The sequence below is a fragment of the Saccopteryx bilineata genome, chromosome 6 (assembly GCF_036850765.1).
Source record: "Saccopteryx bilineata isolate mSacBil1 chromosome 6, mSacBil1_pri_phased_curated, whole genome shotgun sequence".
Lineage (NCBI taxonomy): Eukaryota > Metazoa > Chordata > Mammalia > Chiroptera > Emballonuridae > Saccopteryx > Saccopteryx bilineata.
The window spans coordinates 130652657-130676727 of NC_089495.1; the positions used below are offsets into that span (position 1 = coordinate 130652657).

General features: G+C 42.5%; 1 protein-coding gene across 12 annotated transcripts in view; it reads right to left on the minus strand.

The window, feature by feature from the left end:
* The window catches only part of KMT2C (lysine methyltransferase 2C), a 235480-nt gene that overhangs the window by 105926 nt on the left and 105483 nt on the right, over positions 1–24071 (minus strand). For all 12 annotated transcript variants that reach the window (XR_010726264.1, XM_066237431.1, XM_066237427.1 and 9 more), the window contains exons 7-9: positions 14014–14176; positions 5071–5242; positions 2999–3113 (exon numbers count right to left, since the gene is read on the minus strand). Coding sequence is in view for 11 of the 12 variants with exons in the window: in XM_066237431.1 (XP_066093528.1) it covers positions 2999–3113; positions 5071–5242; positions 14014–14176 (450 nt within the window). In the remaining variant the exon portion in view is untranslated. The remainder of the gene's footprint in view (positions 1–2998; positions 3114–5070; positions 5243–14013; positions 14177–24071) is intronic.

A 24071-nucleotide genomic window follows, 5' to 3' on the forward strand; every position in this document is an offset into this window, starting at 1 on the left:
GCCAGCTTAAGCGTGGGCTCATCTGGTTTGAGCAAAAGCTCACCAGCTTGGACCAAAGGTAGATGGCTCGAGCAAGGGGTTACTCGGTCTGCTGACGGCCCGCAGTCAAGGCACATATGAGAAAGCAATCAATGAACAACTAAGGTGTCGCAACGAAAAACTGATAATTGATGCTTCTCATCTCTCCATTCCTGTCTGTCTGTCCCTATGTATCCCTATCTCTGACTCTCTCTCTGTCTCTGTAAAGAAAAAAAAAGAAAAAGAAACAAAATGGTGTAGAGATGATACAAATGGCATAAAATGAACAAAGAAAATGATATATAACAATAATGAAAGAAAATTATGATAAAATTATGACTTAAAGATTTTTATAACATCATTTCACAGTACTGTACATATAGCCTACTCAACTTACGACCAAATCGTGTTATCACCAGTTTGTCAGAACCAATCATGGTCATAAGTTGAGCACTAGCTGTATAGATAAAAGAAGTTGTATGACTAGCTTTATGTCTGTCCTATAAATTTAAGATTATCATTTTAAAGACCCTTCACATGGGGGGTGGGGAGGTGCAGATGGCCCACAGTTCTAGAGTCTCCAACTTCTTACCCTCTACATCGGGGTCCCCAAACTTTTTACACAGGGGGCCAGTTCACTGTCCCTCAGACAGTTGGAGGGCCGGACTATAAAAAAAACTATGAACAAATCCCTATGCACACTGCACATATCTTATTTTAAAGTAAAAAAACAAAACAGGAACAAATACAATATTTAAAATAAAGAACAAGTAAATTTAAATCAACAAACTGACCAGTATTTCAATGGGAACTATGCTCCTCTCACTGACCACCAATGAAAGAGATGCCCCTTCCGGAAGTGCAGTGGGGGCCAGACAAATGGCCTCAGGGGGCCGCACCATAGTTTGGGGACCACTGCTCTACATCTTGGTGAAACATCTCTAGAGAGCAAAGCCCGGCTACTGAGGAATCAAGTATGACAGCACAGGGATACAGGGTAATAATATATGGGGTAAGACATCTCCTCACAGGACAGGAAACCCGAACTTCAGTTCCCATTCTGCTTTTGACAAATCAGTCAACTTGAGACAGTGTACTGAACCCTTAGAACCTCACCAGCTCTTAACCTAGAATTTATGAGCTGACCTGTCTAGATTCCAAGGAAAGCACAGGAACTACCTTCATGATTGATTCAGCCTACAGAATATTCAAAGAAAAGTCATGGTGAATATTTTTTGGCAAATTATCTCCTAAAAGGGGGGGGGGGAGTATTATTCAGTTGGTTGAGAATGAAAGGTAAACACATTCTTGTTACCTTCTACTTTAAGAATTTAAATATCTTGTGGCTCCTTAAACAGGTAATTCTAAAACTTGTCTACCTGGTGCTATACTAACTCCACAGAGGCAGACTTGTCAGCCAATCGACATGGTTTAGAGCAGTGGTAGTCAACCTGGTCCCTACCGCCCACTAGTGGGCATTCCAGCTTTCAAGGTGGGCGGTAGCGGAGCAACCAAAGTATAAATAAAAAGATAGATTTAACTATAGTAAGTTGTTTTATAAAGATTTATTCTGCCAAACTTAGTGAAAATCCGACATAAAGTACGTGGTAATTATTATTATATGCTTTAACTTGCTGTAATTCTGCCTTATAAAGTTAAGTTACTTCCCTACTTTATAAATCATCATTATGTAGAACTGGTGGGCGGTTAGAAAATTTTACTACTAACAGAGATACAAAAGTGGGTGGTAGGTATAAAAAGGTTGACTACCCCTGGTTTAGAGGTACTGAGAATAGAGACAACCTCAGGCAGCTTAAAGACAGAAGCCTGGAACATCTAGGGCTGGAAGGATGCAAATACCAAAACAGAAGAACGAACAGAACATCACTGATCCAAAGAATTTGAAATGACTGTAGAAAGAGGATAAATATTGATATATCCTATGCAATACCAAATATATTGATATCTTAAGCAATAATAATGAATAAAAGAAATGGAAAAATGTCTATAGATCTTGTCTCTCAAAACCCAAGAGAGACTTTAAACATCTAAAAAAATAAGTATCTAAGTCAAGCACCACTTACTAAAATTACCATGAGGAAGGCGCAATTTACATGATTCCCAAGTTAATACCAGTGTTACATACATACATACATATATGTACGTAGAAAAGTTACTGTAAAACCACCCAGAAGCTTATCTATCAAAATGTATTTTATCTCTAGATTTTAAATTAATGGATTTTTAAAATATATCTCTGTTTCAGTAGCTTCATATGGGGATACTATCTATTTCAGAGGTTTCTGGGAAAATTAAAGGTAAATCATTAAAAAAAAATCAATTTCTAAGCCATGAGGTACCATACATGTTAGTTAACACATTCAGCAGCATTTTCAGAAAAACCTAAACTGATAAACAACCCAAATGTTCACCAACAAGCCATTCCATAAACAAACTGTGGTTATATCCACTACTCCACAACAATGTGGGTGAATCGCAAAATAATCATAGTGAGTTTCAAAGCCAGAACAAAAAGAAAATATATAGAAAATATAGATATACTATATAATGCCACTGATATAACATTCTGGAAAATGCAAACTAATTTATGGCGAGAGAAAGCAGATTGGAGGGGTGACTAGTGAATAGCTGGAGGGGCTCACAAGGGCACCATGAAACCGTTAGGAGAGATGAATATGTTCATTATGTTGAAGGGGCAAATAATGGTTTCATGAGGATGTACGTGTGTTCAATTAAGTTACAGACTTTAAGAACGTAGTTGATTAAAATATCAATTATGTATCAATCAAGTTGCTCATTCTAAGGTTGATGGCAATGCATGAATCTGCAGAGATATCCGGTTGGTCTTCTCTCTCTCTCTCTCTCTCTCTCTCTCTCTCTGTGGTGTGTGTGTGTGTATATATATATATATAAACATACAGATGAGGACAGTTTTCTTAAAAAGATAAAAAGAACTTACTTTGCACTTCCAGCCATTGGTTGGTACTGATTTCATAACTGGTTGAAGGCAAAAGGTATGATACCCTTTGTCACACGTATCACATACTAGCATCTTGCTATCTTCTCCCGATTGTCTAAAAAATAAGATAGCATTAATGATGCCTGATCTTTCCACTTATGTGTGTAACACAAGTCATCACCTAAGGAAACGATACCAGCACACTGGCCTGTTCATCAACACCTCCTGAACCTCTGTGTCTGCCTGTTCTGTCCCTGCGTGCACAGATAACGACAAAGGCAACCCCGCTAGCAAATGTGACAGTGTCCCAAGCTCCCTGAAAGGGTTTTCCGTTATTGAATGCTTCCCCCTTATGGTGAACCTGCCTTAGTTGTTTTGGGGTTCCTGCAGAGAAGGGAAGGGTTCAGGCAAGAAGGCTGATTCTGATCCCTTAGATTTCAAAGCACCTCTGTGCGGACCTTTCTCTGGAAAAGGAGTTACCACTCCTAGCTGATACTGATGGAAATCTTGGCACGGGGAGTTGGGAAGATAATAAAAGGAGGATCAGATTTGGCATTGGCCTGTTCTTAATACTCAGACCGCTGTTTCTCTAGCTGTGTGACCCTAGAATAACCTCAGACTTCCGTTCCCTCTGTTCCAGGTATAAAATGGGGACAACGATCAGATTTCTGTGAGAGTTCCATCTAATTCTGGTGGAAGAGTTTAGCGTGTTCATGAAGCAACACATGCTAAATGAATCGGTATAAGAATTATACTCTTACAATTATTAAGAACTGTACTGAGAATAAATAAATAAAACCCCAAAACCCTCTGCCTTGCTTCTTGGCTATTATTTACTTCTTAGACACTAAGAATTTAATCAAAAAGAAGGGAAAGAAAAATCGGGGGTGGGGGAATGTAGAAAGAGGGAATACTGACCAAAACTCAGGAACAGGCAGAAGAAAGAAGATGGGTGAGTTGGCCTCTGGTTATATCTTCTCCAACTTAAAAAATACTACAGCTCAAATTGCATTATTTCATCTCTTGAGCTACAGGGGAAGATCTTGCAGGGAAACCACCCTTTCCTCAAATTCCCTTTGTCTCTTCCAAGAAACAAGGCACAGGTAGAAAGATACCAGTGCTTCTGGATAGCCTCTTTAAATTTTACCCAAATATATAAAATATAACAGCACATGGGTCCTGCTCATGCTGCAGAATTCTGTACTGATGCTTTCTTGTTAGCAAAATTAAATTATGGCAGGCTGATTTTATGGCAGTGTGGTGGACATAATTTCTTCTGGTTACGAAAAATCTTCCTCAGCTTTTAAATAATTTGAAGACTGCTAGAGAGATGAGGAACAACCCCAAATGGTCATGCTAATTAGTTAGCAGCATGAGAGAGAAGAAAAATCACAGAAAAGTTTGGAGAAAGGACCTAAGAAGATGGACTAGAATAGGAAAAGAACACCCCATGACAAACAGCTTAAATGTCGTATGATACTTTGTTTCAGTATTACAGTGAATAGGGTCTACTGGTAACAACAAATTGTCTTTCAGATGGATACCGAGTTGTTTTTCTTTTAAACAATAATCTTAGTATAAATTGTTCTTCCTGGCATGGAAGAGAGCTCTCTTTCTAATAACTACTTTCTGTGGTTTATTTTTGCCTATTAAACCCCCTCCCCAGTCTCTCCTCAAAAGGAGCTGCTTTATTTTCCGAATATTTATTTTCTACCGTTAACATCCTTCGTTTAAAACACGTCAGCAAGTTTAAAAATTAGCTGTTTAGACAACCAGAGAAATTTAAATGAATTAAAATTAGCTTTTTCATTTAGAGGTGGGTTTCAGGGTACATACTGTGAACATTCACACATAGCTGGCATTTTTCTTTCTTTCTTCCTTTCTTGCTTTCTCTCTCTCTCTCTCTTTCCTTCTTTCTTTCTACTTAACTGAGACATGACAAAGTTGAGGGGAGCATGTGCACCGCTGCCCGGACCCCTTCAGCACACGACACAGACCTCTTGCAGCTACAGACACAGGGTCTCTCTTACACTCACGCAGTACACACCTGGGGAGTCGAGGTGAAAACTTACTTGCAGTTCTGACACACTTTGCACTCGGGACATTGCCAACCTGCCCGTTTTAATGGAGTGACCGCTATGTCCAGGCACATTCCGTGATAGTGCTGCCCGCACGTGGTACAAAAGAACTGATCTAAGAGGTCTCCTGGGCTGTCGCACACCGCGCAGTTGGCGTCTTCCTTTGCTACAATCAACAGTGAGACAATGGAATCGTTGGGTAAGAATTTAACATCGGTTTGTTTGTTTTTCTTCTGACTTCACAGTTTTAAAAGAAAATTCACTTGGAGAGAATTTGGGTGGTCAAGCCTCCATGCCAATCAGAATAAGGCGCCTCGATAACAACAAGGTATAACAACAAGGTAATATCTCTTTACATGTAAATTGAATCCCAGGTAGCTCCTTGAGACCACAAGCAGTGCTACTATGTAACTTAAATCTCAAATACCCAATACACATGACTAGGCTGGGTGGGTGCCTGAGGCAGTGCTCCATCCACTTGGCTGAAAAGGGCCAGACAGGAAAAGACAAGCTGAGAGACATTTGCAGTGTGAATAAAAAACATACTTTATTTGGGATGTCAATTACGTTTCAAAATGAACAAAAAGATGGATAAGAGACAAAAATTAAGAAACGTTAATATCCATTAGAAGAAGATGCTTCTTAAACATAGACTAATTTTTATTTGGATCAAATCAGTTTTTTTCGTGTTGTTTTTTTTTTTTTTAAATCCTGGAAAATACAGCATGAGGGAGAACATTACAGATAGAAATCACATATTCATATCCAAATACAATACTTCGTATATTATTTTTATATTCATCTATATTAATTGCCAGGCGTAAAAAAAAAGGCAATCAATTCTATATAATTATGTTCATCATCTAACCCCTTAAAATGTGGATCAAAAGAAATAGCACTTTTTTTAACAGTTCTTTTACCACGAAAACAAAAAAAAGACTAAGAATAAACTTCCTTGCCCTGTATACACTACTAAACTCACATATATTACATAATGAAGATAATGTTTACTCTAAAGTCATACCAATTTGATAACATATAATTATAAGCCTATATCTGACACTTAGGGTCTCAATGAAGTGGTCTAATTAGCTGATTACCCTAGGACTCTTTTAAATTATGTATGTACATTTTTTCCCATCCTTTATATTTTGAAGGTTAGGTCAGTCTTCTCTGACTCTAAGCCCCTTCTACCTACTGAAACTAAAAAAAAAAAAAAAAAAAAAAGCCACAAATACTTCCTTTTCCACCTAAAAGGAAAAAAATATAAACTTTCTAGTATGAAAAAAGGGGGGGAAAAGCCACAACACAAAAACAAAACACCATTACCTCCCTTTCCAAATGAATCTCAGACCCACTCAACCCCTGCAGGTCAAGTCAAGCAGTTGTCACGCACAGAACATCTACTGAAGTTCACCCCTGGTTCTGGCTACATGAAATGCAGGCCCTCTGCTGTGCCCCTGGCCCATTCCAAAGAGACCTTCACAGCTCTGCTCAAACACGGTCCCCACTTCTGAAATAGCCCCACACCTCAACACCGGTCTTGCTGCTGAATATTCCTTTCTCCATGTGCTTAGGAGAAAGGGTTACATGATGAATTATAACACAGGACTGTGCTCCCTCGAAGGGCAGGGACCTTGTCGTTTTCAACTTCACACCCTCAACTGCCTAACACAAGTCTTATTGAACACAGATTTTTGGGGGTTTTGTTTGTTTGTTTGTTTGTGACAGAGACACAGAGAGGGACAGACAGGAAAGGAGATCAGAAGCATCAATTTTTTGTTGCAACACCTTAGTTGTACATTGATTACTTTCTCCTATGTGCCTTGACCGGGGGACTCCAGCAGAGTGAGTGAGCCCTTGCTTAAGCCAGATGAGCCCGTGCTCAAGCCAGCGACCTTGGGGTTTTGAACCGGGGTCCTCTGTGTCCCAGTCTGATGCTCTATCCATTGTGTCACCACCTGGTCAGGCGAACACAGATTTTTAAAAACTGACTTGTTTCTAAAATCACTTTTAAATGGCTCTTTGACTGACAGGCACTCATTTAAAAGGGGGAATGCCAAAAATTAGTTTTCTTTTTATGGAAATGATATAATAAGGTGAATTGTTTCTCTTCATACTAAAAGAGAGTGGCAATATTTACTTGTTCAAGCTATGAACATTTAAAAACTAATCTTTGATATCTGCTGACCCTCAGGACACACAGAGATTGGGGAAAATACTGGACTCCGAGGATCAGTGACTCAGGTCATCTTTCCATTGCAATGTGTCAGGAAGACTGTCTAAAATGCTTCTGTGTCACCTTCTAGAAGCTTGCTACTCTGACATTTCAACTTGCCACAGGGTGACCGAGCGAATGAAATGTGAGGAGTCCAAATTGAGATGTGCTGTACCTCTGGAAACTCACCCCCAATGCCAAGGATTCAACCAGGAAGGAAAAAAAAAAGTCAAATATCTGCACATTTTTTCTTATCAGTTACACGTTAGAATAATACTATTGTGTATGTACTGGGTTCAATATACATATGATTAAAATCAATTTCAAAACGTTTTTTAACGTGACTGCTGAAAAAATTAAAAGTACTGCTGCCGCTCCCACCCTACTTCTGTTGCGGAGCACAGACTGTTCGCAACCAGGTGACTGGGTGTCACAATGGCAAGGAGAGGCTGCTCATTCTGTGAGAGTAATAGTTCCCAGGAATCTCTTCACAACAATACTGTCCTAGTGTTTGATCGGTATGGACCACTGGTAATAAATTAAACACAAACATCCACATGATACACTGGGTCCAAAAAACATTTACTATAGGAAATGTAAAATTAACAACAGGGGAGAAAAGTAGGACACAGAAAACGAGAGGGTTGGTTTCACCCACTTTTCCAATCAGGGAGAAGATGCAGAAAAAGCCTTTGAAAGGTGGCGCACACAAAGATGACATGACTGGACAGCGCGTTGTATCTCGTGTGGTTCTAGGTACGTACACACACACGGGTCTGCAAAAACACAGGAGACACTACGTTGGAAGAAATAATCAAAGCAACTATGGGAGACTTTAAGCAGTTGGGAACAAAAAAAAAAACAGAGATTGAGCGAAAGGCTTCAAAGCTCAAGAAAATTTTGAGAGGACTGAAGTAAAGATTCAGTTCCATGTGGCTCCAAAGGTCATACACGCACTTTACCGCTCAACAACACTGGCTCCCCTAGAGAGGAGGGCGAAGGTGGGGAAGAACTCCTGAGCATGCAGAGAGTCCAAAGAGGAGGAGGAAGAGGAGGAAGAGGAGGAAGCTATGTGATGGGGTGAGAACAGAGCATGAGAAACAGAGGGATAAGCTCTGACCAGGTCAATTCCTAAGTGGCTGCGGTGTGACAAGAGAAGAAATGGAGGAAAGACAAAACAAAACAAAAAAAACAATGAACTTCAATCAGAAGGGAGCTACTCCAGGTCCCTAAAATTTGGTCACATTGCAAGGTGGGGCTGCTCCTTCTGAAAGTGTAGAAGCATAGGAGAATGAATTTACTGATGTAAATAAAGAGCAAGAAATGCCCAAGGGCCTGACCTGTGGTGGCGCAGTGGATAAAGCGTTGACCCGGAAATGCTGAGGTCGCCGGTTCGAAACCCTGGGCTTGCCTGGTCAAGGCACATATGGGAGTTGATGCTTCCAGCTCCTCCCCACCTTCTCTCTCTGTCTCTCTCTCCTCTCTCTCTCCCTCTCTGTCTCTCTCTCCCTTTCTCTCTCCTCTCTAAAATGAATTTAAAAAAATAAAAAAAAAGAAATGTCCAAGGGACATCCACAGCAGCGATGTGAGGACTGCCTCAGCACAGCCCTGTGATGTCCTCCAGGCGAACAGCTCGCGATTGGACAGATGCTATCATTACGGGCAGGGCGCCGTGCCATGTGACTCCTCCTCACAGGAGTTCTCCAGGGGAAAAACAGGAATTGGGGATGTTGTACACAGAGCAGGCTGGTAGGGAAGAAAAAAAAGTCAGGGACTGGCAAGGTGAGGGGTAACAGAAAAGCAGGACTCAGCATCCAGAGATGCAAAGACAGCCAAGAAACAGTCATGTTGAACATGTGACTGAAGTAAAAGGAGGGATCTGAGTGAGGAGGGCAGACAAAGGGCGGGGGCAGGACTCCCAGACAGCCAGCATTCCCCTGGCTCCACGCAGCAAAGACTGCCCTCTGTAGGTGGAATCAGTCCAAACCCTGTGCAGGGGGATGCAGTCTGCGTTCCCCTGGAGACCGTCTCTATCCATCCAGTGGACGCTATGGTCCAGGCACAGTGATGAGCTGACTGTCCCACAGCCTGGCCTGGCTCCTTCCTCACAGGCCTGTGCAGAGCTGCTCCGGCTGCCCGGAGTGCTCTCTCTCCTCTGACCCTGTGCGGCTGGCTTCCTGCCCATCAGTGTACCCTAGGAGGGAAAACACCCCTCAGGGAGCATGTCTGGCCACGTCTCTGTGCTGGACACTTGGTGCAAATTTCCAGGTCAAGGTCCATGTTTATGCACATCACCGTGACAATAACGCTGCAGGCATGACCGGCATTTACCTATGACGCAGGGCACCCAAAAACTGTTTTCTACTCAAAGTCCTGGCCTTGCTCACTGACACTATCTTTGTTGGGATTCTTTCTAATGAGGTCCTTTTTTGTTGTTAGATTTGCCACCTTGCACAAACTAACCCTACCTACCTCAGCTATTTCTCTAACATATTGCTCTACACTTAGCCAGCAGCATAAGGTATAGTCAGCCTGACCAGGCGGTGGTGCAGTGGGTAGAGTGCTGACCTGGGATGCTGAGGACCCAGGTTCAAATCCCCAAGGTCACTGGCTTCAGTGCGGGCTTATCAGGCTTGAGCGTGGGCTCACTAGCTTGAGTGTTGGGTCCCTGGCTTGAGCATGTGATCATAGACATAACCCTGTGGTCACTGGCTTGAGCCCAAAGGTCACTGGCTTGAAGCCCAAGGTTGCTGGCTTGAAGCCCAAGGTTGCTGTCTTGAAGCCCAAGGTCGCTGGCTTGAGCAAGGAGTCACTGGCTGAGCTGGAGCCCCCCTGGTCAAGGCACGTATGAGAAAGCAGCCAATGAACAACTAAAGTGCCACAACAGGTTGATGCTTCTCATCTCTCCCCCTTCCTGCCAATCTTTCCCTGACTCGCTCTCTTGCTAAAAAATAATGTATACATATAGTTTGAGCCTTAGAGAAGAACTAAAGTTACCTTCCTGTAAAAGTTAATACAGACAAAGTACAATGCTACAGGATGTTCACTGATGAGTGTCGTTTAATGTATCCCTATCTTTAAAACATAAAACGTTATGTTATGTACCTTGCACTATGCCACACAATTAGGACAGCTAGAATGGTTTTTTTTGAAGACTGGGGCTCAGTCCTATGTATCATTGTGATTCATTCTATCTACAATATTCTCTCTCTCCTGGGATGAAGACAGATGGTCAGAAAGCTGTATATTCAAGGCCGCATGGTTCAAGAGCACCAAGAAATAGAATCTACTCAGTGGGGCTCCCACTCTATATCCCTGGCTTACGCTGAAGGCTGTTGTAAGAAACTGTCCTGTGGGATCTGTCTCTTCCACAGCAAGGCACCCACGTCAGGATAGCTATTCACTGTAGTACACCGTGAATACACAGCCCCGGTGTCGAGTGCATCCTTGTTGTACCGCACAGGCCAGGTGTTTACTGGAAGGCTCTGGCTTGAGTTTAGGACACACGCACACATCGGCATTAGCCTCACCACCCCCTTCCTCTGTAACCTCCTTATGTTCCCAGGGCCAAAGTTCCGTGCTTCTTCTTCTTTTTATTTTTGTATTTTTCTGAAGTGAGAAGTGGGGAAGCAGAGAGACAGACTCCCACATGTGCCCGACCGGGATCCACCCTGGCATGCCCACCAGGGGGTGACGCTCTGTCCATCTGGGGCAGGGGTCCCCAAACTACGGCTTGCGGGTCGCATGCGGCCCCCTGAGGCCATTTATCCGGCCCCTGCTGCACTTCCAGAAGGGGCCCCTCTTTCATTGGTGGTGAGAGGAGCATAGTTCCCACTGAAATACTGGTCAGTTTGTTGATTAAAATTTACTCGTTCTTTATTTTAAATATTGTATTTGTTCCCGTTTTGTTTTTTTACTTTAAAATAAGATATGTGCAGTGTGCATAGGGATTTGTTCATAGTTTTACTTATAGTCTGGCCCTTCAACGGTCTGAGGGACAGTGAACTGGTCCCCTGTGTAAAAAGTTAGGGGACCCCTGATCTGGGGCATTGCTCTGTTGCAACCGGAGCCATTCTAGCACCTGAGGTGGAGGCCATGGAGCCATCCTCAGTGCCCGGGCCAACTTTGCTCCAATGGAACCTTGGCTGCAGGAGGGGAAGAGAGAGAAAAAGAGAGAGAGAAAGAGAGAGAGAGAGAGAAAGGAGAGGGGAAAGGGTGGAGAAGCAGATGGGTACTTCTCCTGTGTGCTCTGGCCAAGAATCGAACCGGGAACTTCCACAGGCTGGGCCAACGCTCTACCACTGAGCCAACCAGCCAGGGCCCCATGCTCTTTTCTAGTTTCATTCTATCCTACCATTCATGTATTTTTGTGAGTCTCCCTAAATTTTATTTGGGATCAAGGCCCGGTACCAATAATCAATCCCAGGATCTCTTCTAGGTTCCTGTTGCCACGATGAACCTTTTCCTGTGTGTATGATAAATGACCACATGTCATCTTACCTCAGTTCTCACACTTTATTCCTTCAACCAAACAATTTATGATCTAAGGTATCAATGAGGTCTCTACACTGTTACAATACAGTCTATAGCAGAGAATAGCACTGTCTTCATGTAATAAAATAATCTAACATCAGACACAGATGTAGAGAAGTTGACACATTCTTGATGGAGGTCTAAAGCCTGACTGAACTGAGTACAAAAGGCTGAGTACAATTCAGATTCTTGAAAACAAAAACTGTTTTAGATTCCGTTGGCAAAGGGTAACATATCACCCAGAATAGGAACGACTCTAATGACTGACACGGTAGAGCTTATGCATAGTGAAGTGATTTGCTACATCAGGTCTTAACATGAGTAACACCCATAAGAGAGGCTGTGCGTAAATGTTCTTTTTCTCTCGGATTTAACCATGTGTCATCCAAAACATTTTAAAAACGTGATAAATCCCTTATTCGCCTCAATACAATCTGACGTTTTGGTGGGCCTTACCCGTCATCTATGTCTGAATGGTGATGACAGCTGTACGAAGATACATGCAGACACAAAGTAACTTTAACTGAAGATACAATTACACTGATGATCATGAAATAAGCTAGCCGCACTTGAGATCGCTTCAGTCTAAGCCCGAGGGAGCTGGGTTTGTGCTTCACGAAGAAGGAAAAGGCAGGAGAAAAAGGCTTTCTGTTGACATCGCTAAGAGACACATGAAAACTGACAATCTCGTTAGAAAGAGCATTGCGGAGATGTCACAGTGAGGTTGGAAATCCAATTTACCAGGGAGAGAGATCCTGGGCATCCACGCCCACTGGTAAACCATGGGGAGAAAAAAGGTGAGGTCTCTTTGATGAATGATCAAGACAGGAAAGAGTTACCATTCTCTAGATCACATGTTATTCAAACATTTAAGTATTCTGTCACTTGGTCACAGAAAACAATTCGGAAGAAAGGGAAAAAGGCACTGGGGAGGGCTCCGGTGAGGCCGGTGGAGGAGTCGGGCGGCAGCACTGGTGGATTTCCTTTGGGAATGCGGGCCTGCCGGCAGCACCGTCTTCACCGAGTCCGAATGCCTGTACACTCTGACAGTGTGCGTCCTGAGAAAGCACACCTGAACCAGCGACCGTCCACCTCTGTCACATCGTGGCACACACAAACACTCACTGCTAAAATTCTACAGCACCCGAAAAAAAAAGAAACAACACAAAAAAACGTGCATTTTTTTTGCCAATCTGACAAAAAAATAAAAAATAGGTATGCTTTGGATTCATCACACAGGATGGCAATTCTCGAGTTGACTTTCGTTTTTTTATTTGACAATCTAAGGGGGACAGAAGTAAGTACCCCTGACTAAACAGTCAGGGATGGAGTATTTTAAAAATTCTTGGGGCGGCCCTGGCCAGTTGGCTCAGCGGTAGAGCGTCGGCCTGGCGTGCAGGGGACCCAGGTTCGATTCCCGGCCAGGGCACATAGGAGAAGTGCCCATTTGCTTCTCCACACCCCCCTCCTTCCTCTCTGTCTCTCTCTTCCCCTCCCGCAGCCAAGGCTCCATTGGAGCAAAGATGGCCCGGGCATTGGGGATGGCTCCTTGGCCTCTGCCCCAGGCGCTAGAGTGGCTCTGGTCGCTGCAGAGCGATGCTCCGGAGGGGCAGAGCATCGCCCCCTGGTGGGCAGAGTGTAGCCCCTGGTGGGAGTGCCGGGTGGATCCCGGTCGGGCGCATTTGGGAGTCTGTCTGACTGTCTCTCCCCATTTCCAGCTTCAGAAAAATACAAAAAAAAAAAAAAAAAAAATTCTTGGGGCACATCGGTTGAACGACCTCAGTTAATCGTCTCCTAATTCTCCCAGTTGGGTGGTGTTTTTTGTGTGAAAGACCATGAAATCTGTTTAATGTTTCAATGATTCACTTTAAAGCACATATTAAAATATCCTATCCTTGGTATGTCTATCTTTTGACTGCAGTTTAACAATTTTTTGTAAATAAGAAAAACTACACATCCACGACACTTGAATTTCTGAGGAAATAACGCCTTGGTTAATAACAGATTTCCACACCCCACCCTCGTTCCCCAAGGACCTCTGGGTAAAGATCCCTCAGAAAGATGGAGATGACAGACTATTACCTTTTCCTATGAGTTGAATAACACCTCAGGGGAAGTTAACACCACTGGTTACTCTAAGCGCATAAACGGGCAGATGGTGGAGCGCATGTCTGCGGCCAACTTACATCTCTCTGGCGCTTGGTCGATGTGTTCTGGACAGAGGAGGAAGAGGCGGCTGACGTCCTGAAAGGTGCCAGCCCCCGCGGCACAAGGGTAATGGTACACTTGGGTACATTTCTCTTCACAGCATTTAATAGTGGCTCCAAGGTGCTGGCAAAATGCACATCGCTGAAGGGATGAAAAAGGGAAGGAAGTTTCTTTATCAAAGAACCCAGTAAAGGCACCTTCAAATGCAGAACATTCAAATGTGGTAAATAACAGTAACACCTAAGGCGCCTGCCTGGTTCAGCACTTGCTGAAGTTCACAGAGTCCCCCTGCCATTCAAGTTGACAAAGTTAAGCATCTCGCTTTATTTTTTTGACTGGCTTTGTCAAAAGTGTGCAACAACAACCAAAAAAACATTTTTTAATCAGTAACATGGTTAAAAAGGCTGGTTTCTCATTAAGGGTTATTTTAACAGCGTTTAAATAGATCAAGTGAACATAGGGCGTGATCTTACCATCACACTCTGACGTGAGGAAAAAAAATCGACTAGTCAATAGTAGAAGTTAATGAGGGACAATTATACTAGTGCTCACAAAAATTAAGAGGATATTTCAAAGTGAGGGTGAAGCGATAAAATACCCCCTAACTTGTGAACAGTGTATATCGTTAAAGGCAACGAAGCTACCCATGTCACAGCAGTAATGAGCTTTAAGGTTTCTTAGTCAATAAAGGCTGGGAGTGTGAAGAAAAACTAGGTCAGCAGTTCTCTCCTTTTCTTTGCCACCCCCACCCCCCACCAATTTCAATCTCTTACAAGGGGTAAAAGCAAAGATGTAAGCCTCCCCTCCCACCATGGTCAACAGGGTGCGTCTAAGGCACCTGTAAGAAGCCCGTCTGGGTGACGTACCACGTTGAATCTCCGTCCCCTTCCCCTAAGCCTTGCTCTCCTCCAAGCGCATCCTGGACCCCCTTTCTATCTGGAGCGCTTGCTGGGTGCGCTGCACCTGCAGGATAAAATCTCCCTCGGAGCAGGCAGGTCTAGCCGTCTATTATATGAGCTGCCGTGTTAGTACTTATTGCCACCTGCTGGTCACTTGTCCTCTACCCTCCTGTTCCCAGATCCGTGCGTGGAGACAACGATGGTTCCGTCTCTCCTCTGTAAGCACCACGACCAGGTGGTGAAAGGCCGTGTTCGTACGTCCCCAGTGGAGCTCACCCTCGGGACTCATCTGTGAGCGGGACGCACGATTGGCACAGCTGAACCCCTACTGCCAAACGGGATGATCTGGGGCAACCGTCAAGAAACGGGGACACTGCTAACATTGTTGCTATGGATGCCTTCACACACTAATACGCCTCCTCAACGTGTCGGCGGCGTTTCCTGTGCGAGCCTCTTTCTCAGAACCGCGGACCCACGGCACTGAATGGGCAGAAACAAGCTTCATGTCCCTTGGTTTGTCTTCTGCATGTCTGAGTGTAGCCAACAGACCCCTGAGTCTTCCTGGTGACTCACAGGCCCTAGTCGTGCTCATGGTGTGTCCATTTTATATAAAGCCCACAAACCCACGAACCGATACACACTTCAGTTCCTTTTTTTTTTTTTTTTTGCACTCAAGGGTGTTGCTGCCCGACCTGTGGTGGCACAGTGGGTAAAGAAAGCGTCAACCTGGAACACAGAGGCCGCCGGTTCAAATACCTCGGGCTTGCCCAATCAAAGTACATACAAGAAGCAACTAGGAGTAGTTGCTTCCTGCTTTACCCCCCTCCTTTAACTAAACAATAAATTAAAAAAGGGGGGGGTATTCCTGCATTAAAACCACAGAAGGAAAGAAAGCTGTATTTTTTTTTCACTAATAAAGCATTAGCGATCAGCCTTCCCCAAACCAGATATATTTTTTGTTTAAAACCTCCCAAGGTATCTAACTATGTCTAGTGTATTAACAGAACCCAGAATGAATGCAGGTGACATCTTGGTCATCTGAGTGGCCTGGATTCCTCAGGAAAAAGGCCAAGAAAATGCTAAGGGAGAAATAGTGCATTTTTTAAGTTCAATCACTCACCGAGGAGTGCTTATATTAAACTCATTAGCATATAATTTATGCTGAACCGTTAAACTCCAGAATCTTGGTTGCTTAGATAGTATGTACCAAGCTGTACAGAAGCCTTGGCAATATTAAAAAAAAAAAAAAAAAAAAGATCCTGGCAAATAAAATAGAATGACTTCCACTCATCTGCATGAGAAGGAAATGAAATAATTAAAATTGATTGTTTCCCCACCATCTCTATTACTTTGGAAACGTCAACATGTTCTCTTAATCACATCTGCAATGGAAACCATTCTATGGCATTAGCTAAACTGCTATGAGAAGGTCCTGGAGTGTATTCAACACACTAATTCACAAGAACGTATAAAGATGATCAGAGACTACAGGCAGGGAAAAAGAGTACTCAATGCATTTCAGTGAGTGCCTCAAACCCATCTGTTATTATTCCCAAAGTTCTGAAAGACATTTGGTATCAAAAAGACAATGGACACTTTCTATACAGGCCAGAATATCTGTTTTTGAACCAAATTAAAAGTATCTGTAAAATTGCAGAGAATATCCAAGATCGAATTCCCACAGGGAACTTCTCCAGCATCACTGACTCTCATAAACCACATTATTAGAAATCAACCGAATTATAAACTAATTAAGAAACAATCGTGACGCCAATGAACATCTGGAGAAGGGAAGGGAAGGAAAAGAGCTCTGAAGTGGTTTATTGACCAAAAAATTTATTTGAGTCAATATTTAAACTCCTCAATAGCACTTTTCCCTCTGCTTTTTCTTATCGATGGATTGCTTTGAGAGAGACAGAGAAAGGAAGAGGAAAAGAAGAAAGGGGGGGAAGGAGGGAAGCATTTGCTTATCCCACTTAGTTGTGCATTCATTGGCTACTTTCCCTTATGTGCCCTAACAAGGGATTGAACCCACAGCCTTGGCGTATGGACAATGCTCTAACCAACAGAACTGGCCAGGGCCTCCACTTCTTCAATCATTAAACAAAAGAGGGGGGGGCACGGAAGAGAAAAAAGTATTGTAGTATCTTTTGACATTAGGCCAAGAGAGCACATCCAGTCTGAGAAACTTCCAAAACTTCCGCTTCAGTAGACTGAAATAAGGAAGGCTCTCTCAAATTAAACCAAAAATACAGAACAGGATCAACAAAATTTCCATTTAAGGTTCAAGATGAGTTATGAAACAGTAAGAAACCTGAGGATACACCAAAGCTTGGTGACTAATTATCAAGCATTTATTCTGCATCATCTATGGGCTAAGTGCTCTAAAAATATAGCGGTTATTAGGGTTTCACACACCGAACTGTTTCTAACCTTTACTAAACCTTTCTCCTTACTGGTCAGCTGGTATTCTCTCAGAATGTTACAGGAAATAAAAGTAGAAAAAAGTTAGTGACCCAGAAGGTCCAATGTCTGCTTAACAAGGGTCCCAGAAGGAGTGAAAATGGGAGGATGGTAATCAGAGAAATTATTCTAGAAGAAAAATATCTAATAAGAAGAGCTAATATTAGGATAGTCTCCACTTAACAAAGAAGCGGAGAGACGGACTTTCTCTGTTCCCCTGATCTCTGTATCACTAGGAAGCACCCACTCTTCATACATGTCACACGGTCTCAATTTAACAGCCTTAATGTTGGTCCCTGCAAGGTGCACTTCCTTGAGCTGTGGGACATGCTCCCAGGACTGGGCTCTGACACATGAGGAAAGAAAAGAAGGGGCAAAGGGAGGGAGGGAGGGAGGGAGGGAGGGAGGGAGGAATGCAGGAAGGGAGAAAGGAAGGGAGGAAGGGAGGGAGGGAGGGAGGGAGGGAGGGAGGGAGGGACGGGTAAAGGAAGGGAGAGAGGGAGGGAGGGAGGAAGAGAGGGAGGGAGAGAGGGAGGGAGGGAGGGAGGAAAAAAGGGAAGGAAGGGAGAGAGGAAGGGAGGAAGGGAGGGAGCAAGGAGGGAGGAAAGAAACAGGATACAAACCATGAAGTGGTAAACAGGCCAAAGATAACATTCACATTTAAATAAGAGTTACGTCACAGTGTGGGTTCCAACACAAGAAGGAAGTCTTTCAAGTTTATGTATCAAATAAATTTCCTTGACATGTGACAGTAAAACTGAGTAGAAATACATAAATAGACGATAACACACTCTCGGAAACCAAGATGTTAAGTGGATATGAAATAAAGAATGTAGTGATGATGATACAGTTTCATTCAAACTTGCACAAACATACACAGATCTCCATAGTACAAAAATAGAGAATTTTACTCAAACTACATAGAAATTTTTATTTTTTATTTATTCATTTACAAAGGAGAGAGAAAGAGAAGGGGGAGGAGCAGAAAGCATCAACTCCCATAAGCGCCTTGACCAGGCAAGCTTGGGGTTTTGAAGCAGCAACTTCAGCGTTCCAGGTCGAGGCTTTAGCCACTGTGCCACCACAGGTCAGGATCTACATAGAATTTTTTTAAATGCACCAATATATAACCATAACAAAGGCCCACAAATTAAAAAAAAAAAACAGATGTTTGCTAGGCTATATTTTAAAAAGTAGATATGGGATGACATCAGAGAAATGGCGCCATAAGGAACGATAACGATAAATCTCCCAAAAAATTCAACAAGATCTTCAACCAGAGACAGAAAAATCCTTGGAGCCTCCAGAAGTTCTACACTAAACGCGAGGGTATGATTGAGCAAAAAATTGACTAAATATATAATCAACCCCGAAGGAAATAAAAAGGAAGAAACACTCCGCCTTCCTCACTAACCTAAAAAAGGGCTGCTTTCACTAGAAACTGAGAGTATAGGAACTGAGGCGGGCATAGGGTGTGAATAGAACCAGACTGCGGCACAAACGTTCAAACCAGGCTGTGGCACGGACATCCAAGACAAGGAAAAACTGTGCTTGTGGCAATCCAGTCAACACAAGCTAATGCTCATGCCAAACCCAGACAAAGAAAGGCACTTGGGAAATCCATCGCCCTGATCTCCTGGTCAGCGAGCGCAGGTAGTGGGCAAGAGATTCCTCCTAAAGCCCCGGGAGTAGGCGCCTGTGTTCCCGGACAGAGGGGCAGAGTCAGAGGTCTTTCTGTGGGCCGAAAATGGACTCTCAGAGCCGCCCCTGTGCCCCGAAAAAGCGGCACACGGGGAGGGAGCGGGAGCGAAATTCCCTATGCTCAAACTTTTCCGTGCGGGCGGGGCGCGTCACTCAGAGTGAGAGGCAGCTGGCCTAATCTCTTGGTCAGTGAGCACGGAGAGTGTGCAAGAGATTCCCCCAGGAGTGGGCGCCTGTGTTCCCGGACAGAGGGGCAGAGTCAGAGGTCTTTGAGTGGGCCGAAGCTCCGCCTGATTGTACTAGCGGCTCTGACTGAGCCTTACCCAGAGCCCTGCGCTGAGTGGGAATAGAGTGGGGATTTGCCAGCTCTTTGAGCCTCTTACTCTCCAGGCAGAGGCAGCAGCAACCCAATAGCTGGATCATCAGGCTACTACTTCAGGAAGGAAAGACTAGGAGAGAGGCTCCGGGAAAACAGACTCTCTCATTGGCGGAGCCTGAAAATGCTAATGAGCCTTGACTGCCAATGAGACTGAAGCCCAATATATGACATCGCCATAGAGATTTATCAACTGCAAACCTCTACCTAAGTGTGCCACAGGGGCAGAACTGGGGGTACAGAGTCACTGACCAGGAAGAGAGAGAGAAAAGAAAAAGCAAAAAGATAACCTGTCAAAATCAAGAATAATCCACAGACTTTTTAACCTATCCCATTTTATTATATTTGTTCGTTTCTTTCTCTTATCTTCTTGTCTTGATTATTTTCTTCCTCTTCTAATTTGGTCATTTAATAATCTGCTGATCTTACTCTCTCCTCTCCTTGAACTACACTACCCATAAGTGTTGCATCTCCCATTATCCTTTCTTTCTTCTTCCTTTCTCTTTATGTGGGTTGCACTCCAAAACCCTTAACTCTCTCTCTCTCTCCTTTTCTTCTTTTTTCTTCTTTTTGTTTTCCTCTTTCTTCTTTTTTAATTCTCCCTCTATATTAGTTTCTTCTTTTCTCCTTTACTTTTCCTCTCATTCAATCCTCAATCACGAACAAATTATTTTATCTGGGAATCAACTTTTTCTTTGTGGCACATTGGGGGTTTTTTACTTCACTTTTTAAACTCACTAACAGTGCTCCCAACCCTGGCTCTCCATTTTATCTAGCTCTTGCTCCACTAAATACAATAGTAATTTTTAAATTTTTCCCCCATTTTCCTGTTTCCCTCTTATTCCTCTCATCATATCTCTTAGTCAACCAACACTTAAAAGCAAATCATTTTATTCTTGACCCAAATCTTTTCCTTTTTTGCATTTTGTGGGTTCATGCCCCCTTTTTTGCCCCTTTATCACTACTCCCCAACTCAGGCCCTCCATTATAGGTAGTTTTTGTTCTATTTAGCACAATATAATTCACAGTCCACCACAAGATTTTCTCAAGAAGGAGGGAAGAGGAGAGGAGAGGAAAAAAAGGGGGGGGAGAATAATAATTCTTTTTAATCTATTCTTTTTTATTTTTTTAACTTTTTATTCTTTTATATATTTTTTTGTATTTTCTGAAGCTGGAAACGGGGAGAGACAGTCAGACAGACTCCCGCATTCGCCCGACCAGGATCCACCCAGCACGCCTACCAGGGGCGACGCTCTGCCCACCAGGGGTCGACGCTCTGCCACTCCGGGGTGTCGCTCCGCCGCGACCAGAGCCACTCCAGCGCCCGGGGCAGAGGCCAAGGAGCCATCCCCAGCGCCCAGGCCATCCCTGCTCCAATGGAGCCCCAGCTGCGGGAGGGGAAGAGAGAAACAGAGAGGAAGGAGGGGGAGGTGGAGAAGCAAATGGGCGCTTCTCCTATGTACCCCGGCCGGGAATCAGACCCGGGTCCCCCGCACGCCAGGCCGACGCTCCACCACTGAGCCAACCGGCCAGGGCCAACTTTTTATTCTTTACTAATTCTAATTAATACTATCAACAAAACCACCCTCAGATGCCAGTAAGGAAAAAGAAATCGAATATCATGGATACAAAAGACAGAGAGGTAGCATAGATAGATGATTAAAAAATCTATAGAGAAAAAATTTAATATATGGAAACCTTGGAGCTAAATGAGAGAATTTAAAATAGAAATCCTAAAAATACTCAGAGATATAAAGAAAACACAGAAAGGCAATTTAGGGAGCTCAGAAAACAACTCAATGAACACAAACAATATATTACCAAGGAAATTGAAACTATAAAAACAAATCAAACAGAGATGAAAAACTCAATTCACGAGCTGAAAAATGACATAACAAGCTTACCTAACAGAACAGGCCAGATAGAAGGTAGGATTAGTGAAATAGAAGACAAGCAACTTGAGGCACAATAGAGAGAAGAAGAAAGAGACTCAAAAATTAAAAAAAAATGAGAAAGCCCTACAGGAATTGTCTGACTCCTTTTTTTTTTTTCCTTTTTTTTTTTTAAATATTGTTTTATTTATTTTTTTTAAATATACTTTTAATTTTAGACCAGATTTAATTTTTATTTATTTATTTATTCATTTTATAGAGGAGAGGGAGAGACAGAGAGAGGAGAGACAGAGAGAGAAGGGGGGAGGAGCTGGAAGCATCAACTCCCATATGTGCCTTGACCAGGCAAGCCCAGGGTTTCGAACCAGCAACCTCAGCATTTCCAGGTTGACGCTTTATCCACTGCGCCACCACAGGTCAGGCAAATTGTCTGACTCTATCAAAAAGAATAACAGGTATATCAGAGGGAGAAGAGAGAGAAAATGGAATGGAGAACATATTCAAACAAATAATAGATGAGAACTTTCCAAGCCTGTGGAAAGAACTAAAGCCTCAAATTCAAGAAGCAAACAGAACTCCCGAGTTTTCTTAACCCCAACAAACCTACTCTAAGGCACATCATAACAAAATTGACACAAACCAACGGCACAGAAAAAATTCTCAAGGCAGCCAGGGAAAAGAAGAATACAACATATAAAGGAAGGCCCATTAGATTATCATCAGATTTCTCAACAGAAACTCTACAAGCTAGAAGAGGGTGGACCCCAATATTTAAAGTCCTGAAAGAGAGGAACTTTCAGCCATGAATATTATACCCATCAAAGCTATCCTTCAAATATGAAGGAGAAATAAAAACATTCACAGATACAGAAAAGATGAGGGAATTTATCATCAGATAACCGCCACTCCAGGAATTACTAAAGGGGGTTTTCCAACCAGATATAAAGAACAAAACAAAACAAAATCACAAGTAAAAGCTCCACCAAGAACACAATAAAACCAAATTTAAACAGTGACAACAACAAAAACAAAAGGGGGAGAGGACGGAGATTAACAGTAGCAAAGGATGATGGAGTGCAAAAGTACTCACAAGATAGTGCACTACAATGAACAGGGTAGGAACCCTTTTCATTACTTAATGGTAACCACCATTGAAAAAACCACCACAAAAGCACATGATTTAAAAAAGCTAGCAACAGAGGAAAGATGTATGGAATACAAACAAACAAAATCAAAAGATAGAAAAATGAAAGAGAAGAATCAAACAAGACACAAAACTAACAGAGAGCAATGTATAAAATGGCAATAGGAAACTCACAAGTGTCAATAATTACACTAAATGTAAACAGATTAAACTCATCAATAAAAAGGCACAGAGAAGCAGAACAGAGTAAAAAAGAAAATCCAACTGTATGCTGCCTACAGGAAACTCATCTAAGCAACAAAGATAAAAACAAATTCAAAGTGAAAGGCTGGAAAACAATACTCCAAGCAAATAACATCCAAAAAAAAGCAGGTGTAGCAATACTCATATCTGATAATGCTGACTACAAGACAGCAAAAGTACTCAAAGACAAAAATGGTCATTTCATAATGATTAAGGGGACGCTGAATCAAGAAGACATAACAATTCTTAATATATATGCACCAAACCAAACCAAGGAGCACCAAAATATGTAAGACAGCTATTTACTGACCTTAAAACAAGAACTGACAAAAATACAATCATACTTGGAGACCTCAATATACCGCTGATGGCTCTAGATCGGTCATCCAAACAGAGGATCAATAAAGATATATTGGCCTTAAACAAAACAGTAGAGCAGCCTGACCTGTGGTGGCACAGTGGATAAACTGTCAACCTGGAAACACTGAGGTTGCCAGTTCAAAACCCTGGCTTTCCTGGTCAAGGCACATATGGGAGTTGATGCATCCTGCTCCACCTCTTTCTCTCTCTCTCTCTCTCTCCCCATCCTCTCTAAAATGAAAAAAAACAAAAAACAAAAAAAACAAAACAAAAAAAACACTAGAACACCTGGATATGATAGACATCTACAGGACATTTCATCCCAAAGTGACAGAGTATGCATTTTTCTCCAGTGTACATGGATCATTCTCAACAATTGACCATATGCTGGGCCACAAAAACAACATCAGCAAATTCAGAAAAATCGAAGTTGTACCAAGCATATTTTCTGATCATAAAGCCTTGAAACTAGAATTCAACTGCAAAAAAGAGGAAAAATACACCACAAAAATGTGAAAACTAAACAACATACTTTTAAAAAATGAATGGGTCAAAGAAATAAGCGCAGAGATCAAAAGATATATACAGACAAATGAAAATGACAATACGACATATCAGAATCTATGGGATGCAGCAAAAGCAGTGATAAGAGGGAAGTTCATATCACTTCAGGCATATATAAACAAACAAGAGAGAGCCCAAGTGAACCACTTAACTTCACACCTTAAGGAACTGGAAAGAGAAGAACAAAGACAACCCAAAACCAGCCAAAGAAAGGAGATAATAAAACCAGAGCAGAAATAAATGAAATAGAGAACAACTATAGAAAAAATTAATAGAACAAGGAGCTGGTTCTTTGAAAAGATCAACAAAATTAACAAACCCTTGGCAAGACTTACCAAGGAAAAAAAGAGAAAGAACTCATATAAACAAAATCCAAAATGAAAGAGGAGAAATC